The 19,571-nt window shown below is 45.5% G+C and overlaps 1 protein-coding gene across 12 annotated transcripts in view; it reads left to right on the forward strand.

Annotated features, from left to right (window-relative positions):
- The window catches only part of CADPS (calcium dependent secretion activator), a 211,435-nt gene that overhangs the window by 43,666 nt on the left and 148,198 nt on the right, over positions 1 to 19,571 (forward strand). For all 12 annotated transcript variants that reach the window (XM_065075553.1, XM_065075561.1, XM_065075555.1 and 9 more), the window contains exon 3: positions 1,926 to 2,258. In XM_065075553.1, the coding sequence (XP_064931625.1) occupies positions 1,926 to 2,258 (333 nt within the window). The remainder of the gene's footprint in view (positions 1 to 1,925; positions 2,259 to 19,571) is intronic.

The following is a 19,571-nucleotide window of genomic DNA, read 5'->3' on the forward strand; positions in this document are numbered from 1 at the left end:
CTTTTATCTTTCTTTATCTCCCTATTTCACAGTCTTTTTCTGCTGCTTTGTGTCTTACTGGCTTTCCTCAGTGCCTGCCTCATCTCTGCCAGCAGCTTCTTTCATCTGCTGACTGCTGCTCCACACCTGAGGGGAGATGGGGGTCAGGTCCCTCTGCTTGCAGTACCGTCACCCTTCCAGTGGGGACAAGGATCACAGATAACTACAGCTGCTGGTGCTGGTGGGTATGGGAAGTCATTAGTGCTGTCAGGCCCTTTGCTTGCAGAAGGGACATTAGAGCCAAGGGTGCTGCAGTTGACCTTGACCTCCCACTGTTCCCAGCAGTCAGTGTGTTGAGGATTTCCTTGGCTGTGTTAGGAGCTTGGATTTTGATAGGTCTCACCTATTATTTGGAAGTACCCTTGCACACCTGAAGTGTTATAACTCAGATTTAAGCTCTGCAAGGAAATGAAGTGCATGCTGGTATCGTTTCAGTGTGGACTGAAGAGGCTGCTCATGTCATCCTACCTATCTTGTCTGCTGGGAGTGCTCCCCAGCATGATGATGTTGGAAGGAAACAGCCCAGCTCTTTCTCACCAGTGTTTTGGGGCTGGTTCTGGAGCAAAACTCACTGCCTCTGCCAACAGATGCCTGTGCCATCAAGCATCTGGGAACACGGAGTGCTGTGTTGCTGAGTGATAAAAAAAAATAATCTAGCATGTCCTTAGGTCATCTTCACGTTCTTTAATAATTGAGAGCTGACAGATACACCCCTGTGCTGGCACAGCTTCTTCCCAGCCTGCTGCATTCATCCTTCTCAGCATCATTAATAAAACAGCAGTTCTTGCTGGGCACTGATTGCTCTCCTGTGTTCAGGGCTTGGGAGTGGAGTGCCAACACAATATTCCCCTGTCCCTCTCTCACCCTTCAGCTCTGTGTTGCTTCCACAGCATCTCCTGGTCTGCAGGGGTCTGTTGTGATTTGACCCTTGTGCTGCTGTTGCAGTGGGAAGAACATCTTCATCAAACACCCTCTCCCTCCCTCACTCCCGCTGTTGGTGTCCTGCACCTTGCAGGCTGCTGTTTCTGCCAAGCCTCCCCAGAGCCTCAAGCTGCTCTGAACCATCTTGTGCTACTTCAGCAGAGCTGGAGCGGGAGGGGATTTGGCCTCATCCACCTGTGTCTCTGCCACCTTTTGGTGATTTGCGTTGCCTCAGTGTTTACCGATCAGTTTGCAAAGATCAGGACACTCATCCTTTACTAAGGTGTTTTAACAGTGCTGGTTGCCCAGGTTGGAGAGACCAAATTATGGGAGAAGCAGGGGCACACATGTGATTTAACTGAAGGTAATATTAATTAATAAAATGCTATTCCAGTCATCTTATGACAGCAGAGCAGTCTGCAAAGATCTCCTCCAGTGTAGCAGCTTAATGTGAGCCTGGTCCTTGCACTGGTCAGAGGTTTTCCAGGGGCCTGGCTGCCAGATGAAAGTAATGCAATGCTGTTGACTTGAGTAGGACGACTGGGCTCCCTCCAACAGGGCAAAGCTTGGCTAGGTGAATGTAGTTGTGCAATAACTCCCTTATTAAAACGTTTGACAGAGCAAAATATAATCTTGTTTTCCCAAAGGGATTTTATGTGTCTGGTGAGGTGCGACCACAACATCGCGTGAAGTCCTAATTGCATCAAAATGTTCTATTTTAGTGGATGCAAAACAGAAGCTTCACCTGATTTCATTATGCTTCCCAAAGTACAGCTGAAACCTCTGTCCATCTGGCAACATGGGGTTGTCAAATGAGGAGTTGGAAAGTGCACTGACAGCCAGATAGCAGCTTCCCAGCACTGAAACCACATTTTGTAGTACTTAAGGAGGATTATTTTGCTTTTTTTTTTCTTTTTTTTTTCTTTTCAAACGTGAAACCATTTGAAGTCATTCCTTTTTTGCAGGTATTCCTGAAAAGTGACCGTGTTGCTAGGATGGTGCAGAGTGGTGGGTGCTCAGCGAACGATTCCCGGGAGGTTTTCAAGAAGCACATTGAGAAGAGGGTGCGAAGCCTGCCAGAAATCGATGGCCTCAGCAAGGAGACAGTCTTGAGCTCTTGGATGGCAAAGTTTGATGCTATTTACCGTGGGGAAGAGGATCCCCGCAAGCAGCAGGCCAGGATGACGGCGAGCGCTGCTTCTGAGCTCATCCTGAGCAAGGAGCAGCTCTACGAAATGTTCCAGAACATTTTGGGGATCAAGAAATTTGAGCATCAGCTTCTTTACAATGCATGTCAGGTAAGGTCCTTCTCCCAGGAAGGAATGGAAAGGTGTGTCTTGGGGAAGGGGTTGCCAATAGGAAATACTACTATTACGAACTGTAAACTTTGGGTCTGACCAGGCTGTTTTTGAGACAACTTACGCTAGGGAATTGGGTTTTGGTTCATGGTGGGACTTCTGCACTGCTGGTTATGTTCTAGCTGTCCAATTGGGCCTCCTCCTCTTGCTTGTGCTTGTTTTCTTATGCTTGGTTGTTTGGGGTTTTGTGCAGATGTTTCAGGTCCTTATATAAAGTTTTATTTCCTGAAGTCCCATAGAATTGCTGGGATGGAAAACATTTATTCCTCCAGCTCAGTGTCTGGATGAACAGGTCTTTGGTGCCTAAGTGGGCTGTTTTGCTGTGACCTGCTTGCCTTTCCACTGTCATACCACCAATCTAAATGACAGCAGTACATTCGTGCAGCCTGCAATAACCTTACTAGCACTTGAAGCTCAGATGCCCCTGGGGTGGATGTCTTATGCATACTTGGTTCTCCTTAAGTAAAAGGAGCTTATGTGACCCCTGCGTGCCCATGGTGGAAGGAGAGAGCATCCCAAACCCCCATGAGCTCAGGGTGGATCTGCTTGCATGGATGAGTTCCCAGATAGGTTAAGACCTTTCCCTATTCCCCTCTTCTTCTGCCCCAGTAAGAGCCAGTTCCCCAGAGGTGTGGAGCTGGGACTCTGCAGTGCCGCTTGCTTTTCCAGCAGCTCTTGCTGGCGGTGACTGTCCATGCTGTTGCTGACCCAGATTACAGTCCCCTGCTATCAGATATAAATATCGCAGGAGAGATAAAGGATGTCAGAGTCACAGGGAGGGTAAAGTGATGCTGTGGAAAGTTTTTGGAGGAGAAGCAGACCTCAGTCTCTTCCCTGTAATTCAGGGATTCAGCTTCTTATTGAAATTAATACATTTGAGACCAATTTTGTCTGTCTAGACACTTCCAATTCTTTACAAGACTTAGAAAATGATGTTTGATCTGTTTTTTCTCCTGTAAAGAGCTTAATTATCTTCCATTTGTTGTTCTTCATCTCAGACCTTTATGGCAGAGTGGGGAGAGGATAATAAATGTCTCTGAGTAAGACATCTTCATGGCAGAAAGGCAACAGCAAGGACTGCCTCAATCCTCATAAATTATGTTTACAAACCAGATTTCGTGCCTCTGTCCTCTGTTGGAGGACTTCTTTAAAATCAAAACCATAATATTTTTAGTGACGTGTTGAGAGCTGAGTCAGTTCTACAGTTATTTTTTTAACTTAAACCCACTCAAGCCCTGTGTCTCTCATCTTTCCTTGACCTGTGCTTGACTAGGGAACTAGGGTGGTTTTGTGTATCTGTGATCCTACCCTCTTGTTTTGTGGTTCCCAGTGATGCAGAAAACAGTATTTAATCATGGCTGTGCTGCTTTGTGGATGATCTCTGCTTATGAGAGCCTTTCTGGCTGACACCATGAACCCAGTGGCTGCTCCCTGCAAATTGCTCTGTTGCATCAAACAACCTGTTTCCTGCGGTAGGTCCTAGTTTTACGGTGAAAGAGAAGGATTTAATTCTGTGTCTTTTCTAATACTCAGAGGCAGAAAACCTATAATTTAAGCTTTTAGAGAAAGACATAATTTCTATTGAAAGCGAGCATTAGCATGGGAGTTACTCTCTGTATAATACCTGGATAGTGAGGATTAACTATGCAGAAGGGAAAGCCCTTTATACAAGCCACAGCTCAGGAAGCTGCAATGCCAGCAGTGGTTCAGACATTTGGTGTTTTCCTGGGGTACAGTGTGAGTGGTTATGGTGCCATGCTGCCAGCGTGGTGGGGTGGGATCCTGCTCCGTGGGGACCAGAGGCAGGAGGAGGTCGCTGCTGCTCCTTCTCCCATCAGGTGCTACAGGGGAGGCAGCTGTGAGCACCCGGTGAAACTGCAGACTTTTCAACTTGTTTGGGTGCTGCCTGTGGTCATGTCATCTGGGCTGCACCAGAGGGATCTCTGGAGGTCTCCAGCCACCAGCAGCCCTTAGGAGAGCAGCTGCTCTGCACTTTGGTCTTGCCATGAGGCACCAAAATTGCTGTTGACCTTTACTCCTTCCTGTAGGGTCCCACCTGTTGCTTGCAGCCAGTCTGTTGTAGGGAGTACATAAAACCTATCAAACTCGAAGTGTTTTTGTTTGCTAGCATGTGTGGGGAGTTGCCAGCACAAGTCAAAGGTGCATACTGCTTGGCTAGTGTGTTGTCTTCACCAGAGCTGCAGGGGAGAGCAGAAAATTATATGCAATGAGCAGTGATTCAGTAACCTGCTCCTTTCCCCTCATGAAAACTTCCTCCTGACCTCGCATGATGAAGTGTTGGCATCAGCCCTAAAACAGATCTTTCCCTCCTAAAATTTAGTAGCAAATTATATCCTGCTGTAACTCCAAAAGCTCTTGGTGTTTGCACAGGGCAGATTTCAAAGCCACAACAGCAGCTGGGTGCCTGATTGCTCCAGGCTGGAGATGCAAATCAAGCCCTGGGCACTGCCCTTCATGGCTTGGAACTTCTCCTGTGTTGTAACCCCTTGGACTGCGCTGAGCCATTCTGGACCGGCAATGTCTCGGATGTGGGACATCTGACACCAATTAGGGAGCCAGAGGCACTTGCCAATGTTATCGCAATAAAACTGGAGATATCCAGAGAGAGAAGTACCGCATGTGCAGCATTGCAGCAGCCTGGATGGGTGCTGGGTGGGAGAGGAGAGGGGGCAATTGGGAGGGAGGATCCAATATCTGCCTTGCGGTAGTGGCAAGGCTGAGACATGCCTCTGCGGGACCTCCTTCTAGAGACTCTCTTTTTTCCCCCCACCACTTTGCATTTTCATAAATTGTAATTTATGGTGAGGGGCCTGGAGCACAAGTCTTATGAGTAACAGTTGAGGGAACTGGGGCTATTTAGCCTGGAAGAAATGAGGCTGAGAGGAGACCTTATCACTCTACAACTACCTGAAAGGAGGCTGTAGCATGGAGGGGTTGGTCTCTTCTCCCAAGTAACAATCGATAGGACAAGAGGAAGTGGCCTCAAGTTGCACTATGGGAGGTTCAGATTGGATATTAGGAAAAAATTATCTATGGAAAGGGTTGTCAGGCATTGGAACAGGCAGCCCAGGCCAGTGGTGGAGTCACCATCCCTGGAGGGGTTTAAAAGGCATTTAGATAAGATTCTGGAATCACCCCTGCTCTGCAACTGTGTCCTGGAATCAGCAACGAGTTCCCCTCCTGGCTGGGTTCAGAGACATCCCTGCCTGCAGTTGTGCTTACAGCACAGAGCACACCCATTGGGATTTGGGGCATTGGCCCCATACCACCTAAAAATGGTCATTGATTTCCACTGTGCTGTTTTGTTTTAGTCCAGATTGTCAGAGTCAGCCTAAGCAGTGCTCATTTGCCTCTCTGTGAAGACACACCGACTCTGTTGGTCTGACTCTCATCTCATCAGAGTTAATTGGAAGTACAACTTAAATCTTTTTTTTAATAATTTGATTGAAGCTTCTGTTGCCTGTTCCATAAGAGCAAAATATTTTATATATTCTGTTTGGGAATAAGATTTAAGTAAAAGGAAAACACTGTCTGTTATTTTCCTGGATGTGCTGAAATTATAATATTCCCAGAAACGCCACACGGGCTCAAGTTGCGACCATGTGGGTGATTAAAACCTCCGCTTCCCTGCCCATGCCCACCACAGACCCTGTCTGGGCAGCACGGTGCGGTGCCAGGTCCAGGCTGTGTACTGAGGCTGAGCAAACCTCCCAAATTAACATGGGGGTAATAAAGAACTTCCCAGCAGTGGTTTGCCTCGGTCTAAGATACACTTAATTTTGACCTATGCTTGTCTGCTGTGCATGGGATGAATTGGGAAGATGGAGCATTTCTGCTGGCAGGCTCTCTGGCTGCCATCACTCATTCTGGAGCAGGAGCTCCAGTTTATCAGTCAATCTCCTGTGCCTAGAAAAGCAAAGCAAATCATCTTTTCCAGTGTTCCCGTCGGGTGGGAACTCTGACGTGCTCTCCCTTGCTTTAGTATGCAGGGTGAAATTGTCCCAGCAGCTGTGCAAGGAGGCGAGGGATAACTAGGCTTTACCTGGTTGTTGTCCTCCTAAAGCATGAGCTAGAATGGTGCTGGGAACCCCAAACACTTGCTTGAACCTCTCCTGTGGTCAGAAGAAGGTGCTTTTCTCCATGTGGCCTTCTGTTACATCATGCTTACTAATTTCATGATGATTACATCACTGGGACTGTATTTTCATTCAATTCTGAAATTATATTTTGTTTGTGCAGAAGGAGGATGATTCCCAATGTTTGGTTTTTTTTAATACAGTGTCTCCAGGTGGTATGAGATAAGTGTATTTTTAATATAATAGCAGTGATATAACAGGATCTGAGATAGCAACACAGCAAAAGGGATTGATGCAGTTGGAAAGGCTTTTGGGAAACAAAGATGAGAAATGGTACTGTAGCAGAAAAGTGTGGAGATCATGGTGCTGTTAAGCACAACCTCTGAATAGAAAATTTTAAATAATACACAGAGGCTTAAGTTTTTAGCATAACACACCTGTGTTGGTGTTTCCGCTCCACTGGGGTCAGCCTGGGATTTGAGTGTCTCTGGCTTCAGCAGAGAGCTCCTCTGCCGTTCGAGAAGCATCATGGCAGGAGAAGTGTGTTTCAGTCTTGGGTTTCTGGTCCAGAACCTGTTGGCAAGGCTTGAGTTTAGCTTTTCTGCTTTGTAATTCACTTGTGACTGTGGAAGAGTCATACAGGAGCTGTTTTGTATGAGTGCCGGGCAATTCCAAACTTGGGTCTTTGCTGCAGTCGGCTTGTCCTTGAGCATGAGCCCTGTATTTCCCACTTGACGGCGGAATTACTGCAGCTTCTCTGCAAATCAGGCTGTGGTGTTCTCCCCATCTTGCTCTTCCCCAGCTGTAGAGCGATGATTTACTTTTCTATCTCAAGCTGTGTTTGAAAGTCATTTTTAGCCAGAGTGAGCAGAGAAAGAGCCAGTACAGTGCTGTCCAGTTAATCCAGCAGCAGTAGCTGGTGTCCAGACCAGATCTATGATGAGCTGCATGCTTCCATCCTCCTGCTTTGGAGGAAGCACTGAGCTCTTGGGCTGACCCTGCAGGACTGTCAGAGTTCACAGGCTTCACAATGGCACTTTCTTTTCCTTTCTGGGCCTGAAGTGTCCCGTAAACTGTGGTGTTAAATGTGCAAAACACCTGTGCTAAGCTTCCAATTTTATCTAATTAACTTAGATATTAGATTTGAAAACAAATAGCTAAATGTCCAGGTAGAAGGTAAAACTTCAGAAAAGTATGCACGTGTGGATGGGCTACAACACAGATCAAGTCCCATCAGTGTCGTAGAATAATTTCTGGTGCCTGTTTTACCTAAAGCCTCTAACCATTGCAATTTGAATTGTTTCATAAGTTTTGGGGACCTGTGATTTTAGCTAGGAAATATTTCAACCCAAATTTTGCCAACCAGAGCTGGCTTAAAACTGGAATTCACTGTTTTGACATTTATTTTTGCAGCTGAATTAGGACACTGTGTCCAAAGGCTGACGTTTCTCACAAAGCAGAAAGTTCCCCTGCCAAAAAAAATTCATTTCAGAAGCGTTAGCACTAAAGATATTTAGGATTTCTCCTGAATCAAATGTTTGATTTTTAGCTCAAGTCAGTATTAGAGATGATTTGCTGATGTGGTGTCTCACCTTCTACCCCTCTCTCATCTCTGTAATTTGCGTGGTTTTCACAAACTTTGTTTCTTGACTCACAGTGGTGCATTGAACCCATTGCAGAGATGCTGCAGTTGGTACTTGAAAGATGCAGTCCAGGTTATGGGAGAAACAAGGAAGGACAAAAACTCCTGTGAGGCACTGCAACAGCTCAGAGAGTGACGTGAGGGTTAAGGTGACCTCAGAATAAATGTTTGGCTTCTGTGTATCCTCCCCAAATCAAGTCTTTAATTTAGGTTTTTCTAGTGAAAAATTCCCAGACATACCTTGCAATGAGAATTGAGCCCAGGGTGGCGCGCACAACGTGGAGTAACCTGTCTGTGCCCATCTCAGAGATACAGGGATTTAGAATCAGATCACTCCCTTCTGCTCTGTATTTATAATTTTTGGTGAGCATAAAGCAATTCCTTTTTTATTCTAGCTTCATCTTGAAGCTCATCACTTATGAAACGGCCATCTGCAGATTCAGCAGTGAGCCTGGCTCTAATGACCCCTACAAAAGGGCAGGAGGTTTGCTTCAGCCCCAGAGCCCCTGCAAACAGACGGTCACAGGATGGTGGTGATGAGCTGGGGATGCTGCAGGAAAGGATCACACTGGCTGGCCAGCCTCCACAGGCTCCTCTCTCCTGGGCTGGCTACCCGGATGCTGCAGATGACCAGCAGCTTCAGTCAGCACCCCTGTACCTTTTGCAAATCCCCAGGACAACAGCCAGACACCTTGGCTTTTTTTTTCCCCCCTCTTTAACTCGAAAACACCATTCAGTCTCTCTGCCTGTTTCCACACTGTGGGCTCTATCCTCTCTCCTTAAAGCCACTGCCAATAAAAGTGGGTTAAGGTGTTTTTGAAATGATGAAAAGCCTCAAAATCCATAAAGCATCATACTCTGTTTTCAGTAATTCAGTATTTATTTCCATGGAAACAGAAATGGCAGCCGGGAGCCTTCTGCAGGGTTGTAATTACTCCTGTAGCAGGCAGCGGCAGCTGCAGCATGCCTGTCAGGGCTCGAGCATCTCCCAAAGTCAGCAGTGATTTAGTGCCTGATGTGAAACTGGAAAAGGGAAAAGCCTTGGGAAGTGAATTAAATCTTCCCCTTCATGATAACGCCACACAGATACACGTGGTCCTTCGGGGAGGAGGGGCAATTGCCCTTCTTTGGTGTGGTATTTTGAGGAATGATGTTGGAATGGGAGGGCAGAGAAATTGAGAGAGACAGTGTGATGTCAGGGATGGGGTGAGTGTGATGTCTGGCTCCGCTGGACCCTTGGCTGCTAGCAACCCCGTTTGGGAGAGGTTTGCTGATGGATATCACCCAGGAGGTACAGAGCAGTCCCCCGATTGTCCCTGTTGGTCCAATGCACTGCAAAAACAGTGACCCCGCATCACTTAGTGTATTTATAATCAGTAGCAGGAGAAGTGGTTGAGATGGGACATCTGTCTGCTCACGCACCCAACACCCGCTCCCATCCAGCATCCGATGGAGAGCTGCAGGGAGGAGCTCAGACAGTTGGAGGGGGACACGGTGGCAAGCAGGGTGGCACTGCCAGCCCAGCAGTGTGCCACATGCTGCTGCCTTTTGAGGAGGAAAATGCAGCGATCATTCTCTACCAGGGTGGGACCTGCTCACCCGAGCTGTCAGCACCATGTGTCTGATTCGCACAGACACGTATGGACCTACGTCCGTGAGCTGTAGGATCAGCTTATGTTCTGTGCTGTTACGGACTTAGAGAGCAATCTTGGCCCCTGTAATTAAATTTAAAGCAAATTAGCTCTTCTATTAAACAAAATAAATCTGATGTAGCCTAATGCTGTATTCTCTAGCTATGGCTGATCAATCGCTCCTGCAAAGAGCAGGCAAATGCTGCTGAGCAGATGGTCTTGGCTGAGGCATGGTCAATTAAACTAATTAAAGATGCTTTCATTTAATCAGAGGGTGTTTTAACCCTGTTATCTGCCAGTTGGGGATGTATGTTTTCGTGCTCTAGGAACTTTGAGTTCTGGCCCTACTGTGGACATCTTCTGGTTTTACAGTCGCTTTACAGAAGCCAGGCTAGAGTGTGCGACAGAAGAGCAAATGTTTAGAAGATAAATTATAATGTCATGCAACAATAGACTTGCAGAGGAAAAGTCAGTCATTTTCTTCTAACACTACCCAAAGATGTTTATTTGAAGAACCCTTCTGAGCTGAATCCTTCCCACGCTACCTCCTGCCAGCCTTCCCTCCGGGTTTAGGGGTGTGGATACCTCTCCACGGCCAAATGTCACTTGTTCCACCGAAACAAGCAGTGACTGGTTATGGTGCGTTATTTAAGGGACAGAAAATGTTTTCAGTGTCTAGACTGGTTCTAGAGCAGAGGAGCAGCCTCTTATTTCTGTTCTTTGCTGCCACACAAAACATTTTGGCTGCTGGGAGCCCCTCCGCCACAGGATTCTGGAGATGGATTTAATTCCTGATTTGCTGCGGAAGTCTCTGAGCCAAAGCCCTGTTTCAGTTTGCTTAATAGAGCACTCAGTCGTTAATTGTCACAATTGGGCACCCTCTGCTAATGCATCCAGACTGTTTATGATCCCTTGCTGGGCAGCACCGAGGGGCTGTGACACACCAGGACCAGCGGTCTGCTGCGTTTCCAGCAGCTTGTACCAATTAAATCAGAAACAGTTGTGCTTTATCCAGAGGCCACATGGGCAACTTCACACGTTGGACCAGATCTGTCCTGCTCCAGCAATATTGATCCCTGCAGGTACATTAGGGCTAAAGTCAGGGTGATTTTCAAGATGTTCATCCTTTGTGAAATGGTTTTTATTCATCTATTTAAGCACGGGGGTTTTGTGGTGCAATGTCAGCTGAATGTTCTTCGTTGTCTGTGTGGACTGATTAATTTCCACAGTTTAAGGTTTAAATTACCATCAAAGTATCTCTTCAGTTTTATTTTTGTTTCAATTGGCCCATGAATACTTTTCATCATCTGCATTCATGCTGCAAAGGAATGCATAAAAAAATAACCATGGTTACCTTATAAAATATCGATAACTTGACATTTTCAGTTTACCTGAACCCCTCTATTTAGGGACTGCCGATTCTCTTATTTCACTGAAAATCTAGTTATTGGCATGACTCTCCTGCTTCTTAGCCAGATTTTTTTTTTCCATCAGATCAGGAGCATAATTTCAAATAGATGTTTATTAATATGATTCAATTTCCCTACCACCACCTTGCATTCTGGAAAAAAAAAGTTGAGTGGTGAATTCCTGGCTCTAAGTAGGAGCAATTAGGTAAAAGTGGGGAAGACTGAAGTAGCTGTTGATGTGCTGATCTGCTGATGCTGCCTTTTGCAGATTTGCAGAGGTCTCTGGGAAGGGAAACACCTGAGATTATTAGCTGGGACAGCTCTTCTGGTGTCTGTTGCCTCTGCAAGCACTTGGTGGGTTCCATTTCTCAGCTTTGGTGTAGGGATAGATCAGAGCAGAGGAGAGGGCCAGGAAGATGGACCACTCCTGGCACTGCGGTGTAGAGGAAGGTGCGGAAGCAGTGGGGAAGGTTTTGTAGTAGCTACAGAAATAGGAGAAGTTCTTAAGCGTCATTCAATTTGACAATATTCGGGTGTTATAGCTTGAAACAGTTTCAGAGGAGAGGAAATTTAGGATGGCACAAAATAGAAAAGTCAGAGGTGTTCACTTTGTATTGGCAGAGAGGAGACTACTGATAAGAAATGGGGGAGCAAGTGGAGAAGCTGTTGAATTCAGAGAAACCTCTTTGCACTGAAAGACCCAGCAATTTAATGGGCACATTGGCACTGCTCAGGGTGGCCCAGCTTCAAAACACCTGGTGGGTCTGCCCAAGAAGCCAAACATGGTCCATCATGGAGGGGGCAGTAGCCAAAGGTGATACATAGATTCACATGTTTATTGCTAATCTCCCCCCAGTCCCCACAAAAAACAGCAAAAAATGTAACTAAAGTGTATTGTAGCACAGATTCTGAGTTGGGCTTCCACATGGTCTGATTCCCAGAGGTGGGATTCGACTCTCAAAATGCCATGTTTATTTTGAGCAATCTCTCTTGCTGCCCTATCTCTGAATTCAGTGCAAACCACCGTAAGTAAAAACCAGTTCCTAGCATATCCTGTGTTTTATTAGGAAAGAAAAATGTCACTCCTTCTGTTTGTCTTTCCCTCAACCAAAGATGGTGAGCAGAAGACGTGACAAAGAAATGACCCCACTAGCCCCCTTCAAAGAAAGTAATCTTGTTTTTCCTTGGAGCAGCATTTGTTCCCTGCAGTACACGTTCCTGTCAATCAGCCCAGGAGGCCCTGGGAGACAGAAGGGGTGTTATCCAGACCTCACTCTCTTTAAGCAAGGAATTGCTAGCTGCAAAAGAACCCATATGTGATGCTTATCTCAAGGAAGGCTGGAATACTTAATAAGACATAACTGGTGCATGACCCTGCACTGTGTTAATCCCTCTCGTTCTCTTCCTTTTAACTGGAAGTACAATGCAACCCTAGAATTTAATTTTGCTCGTAGGTCTTTAATTTGAATTCCACATGAAAACCTGAGTGCTTTGCAGCATTTCAACCCTCACTCATGTATTTTATCACAGAAATCCTAGTGCTCTCCTGGGGACCTTTCAATGCCTATCTCATGAGAAAAATGGAAAGATAGTCACACATAGCAAGGATTGTACGTGGTTGTGCTGGAGGCTTGTGCCAGAGCTTCAGAGTCTTCATTTCAACAAGCAATGGCTGGTCAGAGAACCTAGACTGGTTTTCACTTAGCTGTGCTAGCCTAATGTTACACACTCTGCTTTCAGTTTTCTTTTCATCATCTTAAATAGGGAGATCATTCTTGTGACATACATCATCCACTAAGCGAATATTTTGAAAGTTCTGCATTAATATTTTACTGAGTTTTCTCTAATCTTATCTCTGAAAGATGTGATTTCTCCAAGGTTGCTTCTACCCCTTTGCAATTCATATTATGTTCAGTATTCCAGAAAAGAGAATGATTTTATTTTTTTTTTTAATATTTTTCACCAGTCCTTTCCTCCATTCCCTACATTTCATTCTTCAGATTACCAGTGTTTCCTTGTTACTTGACAAACGCTTCATGCCACAGCTTGGGATGTGATAGACAGTGTCATTTTAATTCAGAAGATACTTTGAGAGTCAGATGGATCAGGCCACAGAAAAGTACTGCATGAATATAAAATAGAGCTGGGTTAATCTTCCAGTTTGCATCTAAAAAAGTACCAAAATAAAAAGAGAAGAGGTACATTTCTTAAGAGAAATGAGGTGCCAAGAATTTTCTTCAAAAAGATATCAAAGTAAACATGTATTTCTTCCCACTGAGCTGACTGTAAATTTGGAAATGATCAACAAACTAGATTTCACGCATTTCAAAGGATCAGTCTCAATATCCCAAACTACAGGGAACGCAGCTTATGTAAGCTATTCCTTACCTCTGTTTCAGTGTTGAGTTTTCATATTCAGTATACTACATTTTTTTTTCTGGATTCTGCTCATGTTTTGTGAGAAATTAGAGTGCGAGTTCAATAGGGAATTGGATGCAAGAGAGCTTCAAACACAGCCTCTCATGTATTTAAAAGGCATATAATAGCTTAACGTCAAATAAAAACAGTGCTGTCCTCTATTGCACAGACTTTGCTGTATAATGCAGGGTGGCAGTGATCTCTCCTAGCAGGAATGATCTGTGCATATGTTTTTCATGTGTTGTAGCCTTAGGTCCAGTTCTTTTGTCTCTGAAATAGAAGACAGTAAGAAGATGAGGAGGTGATGACACAATACGCTTTGTTATTCAGTATGAAGTCTTTGCAGAAACGTCATTGCAACAAAAGGGGGAACATAATTGCATCCGCCAATTTAACAGAGAGTATGATGGTGTAACAGCCATTCCTTCCAAAGAGTATTTTGAGATCAAAGGCAGTATCGAGCTGAAGTTCCCCACATAATATGGGAAGGCTTAGAAGACAAGGAGAGAGGCGTAAACCTCTTGAGCAGCCAGCTTGAAGTCAGACTTGAGGGGCACCTGTGTTTTGCTGGAGATGCTGTGAAGCTGAAGACTGTACATGTTCGACATCGATAGCTACATCAGGGAAGTGAGCAGAGTTGTATGGGAGCCTCAAGTGCTGGTGGCCCAGGAGAGCACAGTTCAGGCTGGGGATTGGAGTTTGAACCTGGGGATGTCCTTGTGTCACTGGGCTCCAACCAAGGCTCCTGGGCACTGATGAAGCTGAGCTGCCTGCTCGTGTGTTTGTGCTTGAGCCTTATTAGAGCGTGCAGAGAAGGATCCAGTTCAAATTATAGGCATTTCCCACAACAAAGGAGAACAAAGTGCAGATGCTTAATTTTGCTGTCTTCTTCTGAGCATGCTGCCAGGGGCAAGAGGTTTGCAGTGACTAAAGGTGCTGGGGAGGAAGGATGCACAGTGACCATGACCCATGGAGAAGCACACAGAGACTTTGCCCAACACCCCGCTGAGCATTGGTTGAACATACATACTTGTTCTCGTGGGTGCTGGGATGTGCCCAGTGCTCATTTCTGCATCTTGACCGACTGCTGCCTGTGTTTACAGCTCTGCTGAGAACAGCAGTGATCTTGCAGGTCTCCCGTCCTCATTATACCACAGGAAGGGGAATTGGTCAAGATACTGATGGTATTTGGCTCCAGGTATCAACATAAAAAGGTAAAACATCCAGGGAATACCAGGTCACCGACAAGGCCAGGAGAACTTGACAGGTAACAGATTGCAGTAGGATGCTGGCAGGAGGCATCGAGCTTAAGGCTTTACTCCTTGGTTGTTCCTTAACAGAAGGAGCATCAGTGAAGAATTTCCTTGTTCCCAAGCTGAGGACCATGAGCTGTTTGCTTTTGTGGAGCATTTTACTAAACATAACTAGCTGTTTTTGTGACTTAGTTAAGTCCAGAAATGACAGTGAGAAAGTCTTTTGGGTGGTTTAAATTATAAAATTCTAATAGAGTAATAAAATGGTCTATTATTTGTTCTCGACAGCAGTCATTTATCCTGCTGATATTTCTGCCAGTTTGCTGGCAAGCTCATGTTGTGCAACATTGGTGAAATGAACTGCAGGCATGTGTTCAGCTGCCATTACCAGGAGTCTTGCGCGCGGAGCTGAGACCAGGACTGATGAAATAGCTGCAAAACAGAGATGCAGTTTCATGGAGGAATTATTGACACAGTAGTTTTATTAAATCAGGTGATGTCTGTTATGTTTGATGAGACTATCATTTGTGAAATGTTTTATTTTTCATTAAAATCCAGTAATCTTTAATTCTGATGCAGGATGTAATATCAGCAACAGCTCCTCATCACTGTACCCAATGTGTTCTTGTGGCTTGGAGTCTCTTTCCCTACCCTACCTTCCCTCCCTGTGCATACACAAATTGTCAAAAATGTAAAATATCAAGCAGCCATTTTCAGTCGCTTTCTTACTTGATTCTTCCTTCACCTTTCTGCTTGTGGATTTTTTTCTTCACTTGGCATTTTTCTCCCTAGCAGTGGATTTTGGCTGGGAACAGTTGTGCTCAGATGGTTAAGTAGCAACTGAGGGTAAATTAGCTGAAGGAGCTGTGGCTGCCACTGTCAAAATGATTCCAAAATAACTTTGTGGAGGAGAGTGACTGGCAGGTCAGACAAGAGCAGCATGGTTTGGATCTGCTTGAGGGGAATGGAGTTAGAGAGGATAATACAGGTTAGATTAATAGAAGAGAAATGCACTCTAAATACCAGTTTATATGCTACCAGAGATCACAATAAAAATTACAGTGACCAGTTGTGAGCATGCAGCAGCAGTATTTGGAAAAAGATCTGTTTCAAACTCTGCATTTTCCATGAACATCTTCAGTATTCGCGATGAGAACCGCATGGTTTCCTGGAGGTTGGTACAAAAGCTTTCTCCTGGGAAGTCCCAGCTGACGTTGTGGTCCTTAGCAAAGCGAGAGGAGAAAACTGGCCACTGTTTTTGCTAATGGTTTGGCTACCTCAGATGCTGCTGTTCTCCCCAGGTGGCAGGTCTGGAGCCTCCACCAGCACCACCTGCTTGGTGGCAGGAGGTGACTCTGCTCCTTTCCCGTGCATCACTTTTGCCAGCCCTGTAACTCCTGATCTTCTTTATTACCACTTAACGTAGGCAATTGTTCAGGGTCACTGCTTGGCCAATCTGTTCTGCCTTTATGTATGGTGATTGCAAAACAGCTGAGGATGTCTGGCAGCCATTGGAATTTTTATTTCTGTGGATGAAAATAGCCAAAGATACATTCAAGGAGATAATTGGGATCATTAAACTTTCCCATCATAATGCCAGTTGCAGCTTCATCCATTGTATGGCTTAAAACATAAGCGACATAAATGAACAACAATGACAAAAAAATCTATTTCTATCCCAAATATACCTGCAGAAACACTGGCGTTGTAACTTCAGAATATGGGCCCGATCTGAGCATTGTCATTAGTGATCTTGGAAAGACCTGCTTTGCTTCAAAATAAGGGTGGTTTTCTGAATTATGACAAAGTATGTTTTGTTTAGGCCAGATGGGTAGTTATCACTGCGTAAAGTTACACAGTGTCAGGTATTATTGGTCTGTCAGGTGAAGTACCATGTGAACCACTGCGAGTCGGTGACTCACCCTGATGTCTGGGAGAGCTGGTGTCTCCTCAGATTCCATCTCATCTGCAGACGGGGTGGTGATGGATGCAGGAGATGATGTGGGAAGGGCAGCACAGGGTGCAAGGACAGGAGAACGAGCACATCTGTCTCCCTAAGGCTCTGTGCTGTCCCAGTATGCCACAGCAGGAGGGAATCTCTATCCACTGTTGCGTGAAATTACTGGATGCCAGACACTGATCAAAGGTAAATCGCTTCTGTTCAAAGACAGAGAGTTCATAAGAATCATTAATAACAAAACTCCTTCTGTGTGGAGGCTGCTGAGGAGGGATCTGTCAGGCTGCTGGTGAGGGATGCTGGGGAGTGGAGGGAAAGAAAAACGGGTCAAATGAAGTCCTGCTGGAAAAGGAGTAAATGTCTATTGATAGAATTAAATCAGATGTAACTGGAAATCAACAGGGACAAAGTCTGTTGGACAGAAAAGACCTCTGCTATATCCAGATCTGGGATCTGTGCTATAAAAATGTGTTGGAAAGGTCTTGGGAGTCATGTGGAAAGATAAGGAAGGACTAACAGTTGGACTCATCTGGGGAAACAGTCCAAGTAATTTGATCAGTTTGCAAATGTGTTGGAGCGATCTTTAACTGTGCATGTACAAGTGCAATAAAATCATGAGATCAAAGCCAATGTTGTCAGCTGCACTTCTGATAGTCAGGATTGGAAGGAATGGGCAAAGGCTGCGACAGCCTTTCAGTCTCCTGAAGGATACAGCGGATGTTTTCCTATCAGATAAGCTTGAGTTTGAGTGGAGGGTATGGCCATAGCAACCACAGGCTGAGATTTCCTAGGGTTATACAGGAGATTGCATGGGAAAGGGCTAGTAGTTCATTTCAGAGCCCATCAGCCTCTGGGCTGGTTTTGGACACCTGTTTGAAAGTACCAGCATTATAGCTGAATACAAGACAGTTCTGTTATTTAACTTCCTCACTGTCTAGGCTGATTATTTCACTTCAGTCTGCAGCAAAGTTGTGGTGGGCTTTGCAAAGCAGCCCTGCGGGCAGGCAGATTAGAGCTGTTCCCTGGTCACCACCAGCCAAACGCTTTTGGTACGAAGATACCTGCGTTAGGAAGCAGGACCGGGGTGCACAGAGCGCTCAGAGCTGCGTGGGCACATGGTACAGGTGAGATGATGGCAGATGAGGGGACGCTCTTTTGCCAGATGAAGTTTGTTACAAATTCCCATCTGCTCAGAAGCTATAAGGTTTGTGCTGAGCATGTAATTATTTGTTACACATTTTTTTAAAAAGTATAGTCCAAACAGCAAATATTTTTAGCATGTGTCATTGTGCAATCAAGACAGCTGCCAGCAGCATAAACCTGAATAACTCTGTGTGATGGTCGAGGTGGGGACAGGAGGTGATCACTGCCATTCCAGCCTGGCAAACCAGCCTTTGCAGGAGGTGTCCCCTGTGCTGATTTTGGAGGGCACCTGCGGAGAAGGTGGTTGACACAGAGCAGTGACAGGTTTGTGCCGGGTTTCTATTTGTTCTGCCAACGGTGGCAGTGAGTACGGGGAGGTGTGTGAACGCAGCTGGGGGCTCTGCCAGCAGAACTGCACGTGGGCATCGCCTCTGCTCCAGCGCTGGCACGTGTTCTTGCCTGCTGGGCAAACGGGTTTAGCTAGAGAGGAGCAATAATTACACGTAAAGAGAGGGATTTTCTGCTTTGCCCATTTTTCCCCTCCCCATGCTTAGGTACTTGCAGCCTCTCCAGCTGGTCTGCATAGGCAGCATCTTGCAGAACCTGCTGCTTTCTTGCCCACTCCATTTGTTTTACCTGTAACGGAAAGCGCACATCTGGCACAGCTGGGAGGTGTTCTGCTGGGTGTGAAAACGGCTCTGGAGAAGATGGGGGAGGATTGCTGGTTTTCTCCCAGTGGCATAGGGAAGAGGCAATCTCACGTTTCTGTTTTCAGCAAACGCATCCCGTGGAGTAAAGTGAGCCTCCACATGGTTCGTAACGTAGGCAGATTTGGGATGAATGAAGCATTTTTCAGAATTTCAAGGAACTGGTGGTTTCAGCAATATTTTACCCTCCACTCTAAACCCCTCCTCAAAAAGAGTGAGTGAATGCATTTGAGATGGATCTAAGTGTTTCAGAAACAGAACAGCTTAGGTTTTTTAGATTGCAAAACATGTAGTAAGGAAAACTGTCTGAAAAAGAATGCTTTTTGAGGGGGTGAGATCTGTTGTGGATTTTTCTCAGCATGTAAGCCAGATTATTCTGTTATTCCCTCAGCTTTCGTGCAAGGTAGTAACATGATCCTCAGTTGATTCCCTTGCATCTTCAAAGCACCACAGGCAGGTATCGGAGTGTTTCCCAGCTGTGCCAGTTCCCAACACGAGCTTTCTCGCTCACCTCCTCCACCTTCCTTAACAGTTCACAGCATTTGGGCCATCAGTCCCTTCAGAAGCTGCTTTTTCCTGTTGTTTTTCCCTGTAATTCCAGCTGGAGGGACAGAGAGCCACCGAGGAAGACGCAGCCAGGGTGCAATCTGACCCTGTGAGTGCCCGCACACACATTAGTTTTTACAGTGCCCTGAGCACTGGTTTCCTCTCTTGATTTCCACAGATCTGCTTTAACAAACTACTTGATTAATAACAAGAAACAGAGGGGAGAAGTTTCAGTTGTAGGTTCTGTGTGTGTATGTTCCTGTGGTTTTATAGTGGCAACAGGGTGGCTCTAGTAGTGTAGTTTTGACCCAGTTATGGAGCAGAATGCAAAAAAAGTTGAATCCCATGAGAAAGCTTCAAGCACTGCTTTTCTCTTTAATCTCTTCATTGGTGGCTTTTCTTAATTTCTAAAAAGACCCTCAGCTGCCATCTGAAATGGGCAGGTACCAA

The sequence above is a fragment of the Columba livia genome, chromosome 10 (assembly GCF_036013475.1).
Source record: "Columba livia isolate bColLiv1 breed racing homer chromosome 10, bColLiv1.pat.W.v2, whole genome shotgun sequence".
In the NCBI taxonomy this organism is placed as follows: Eukaryota; Metazoa; Chordata; class Aves; order Columbiformes; family Columbidae; genus Columba; species Columba livia.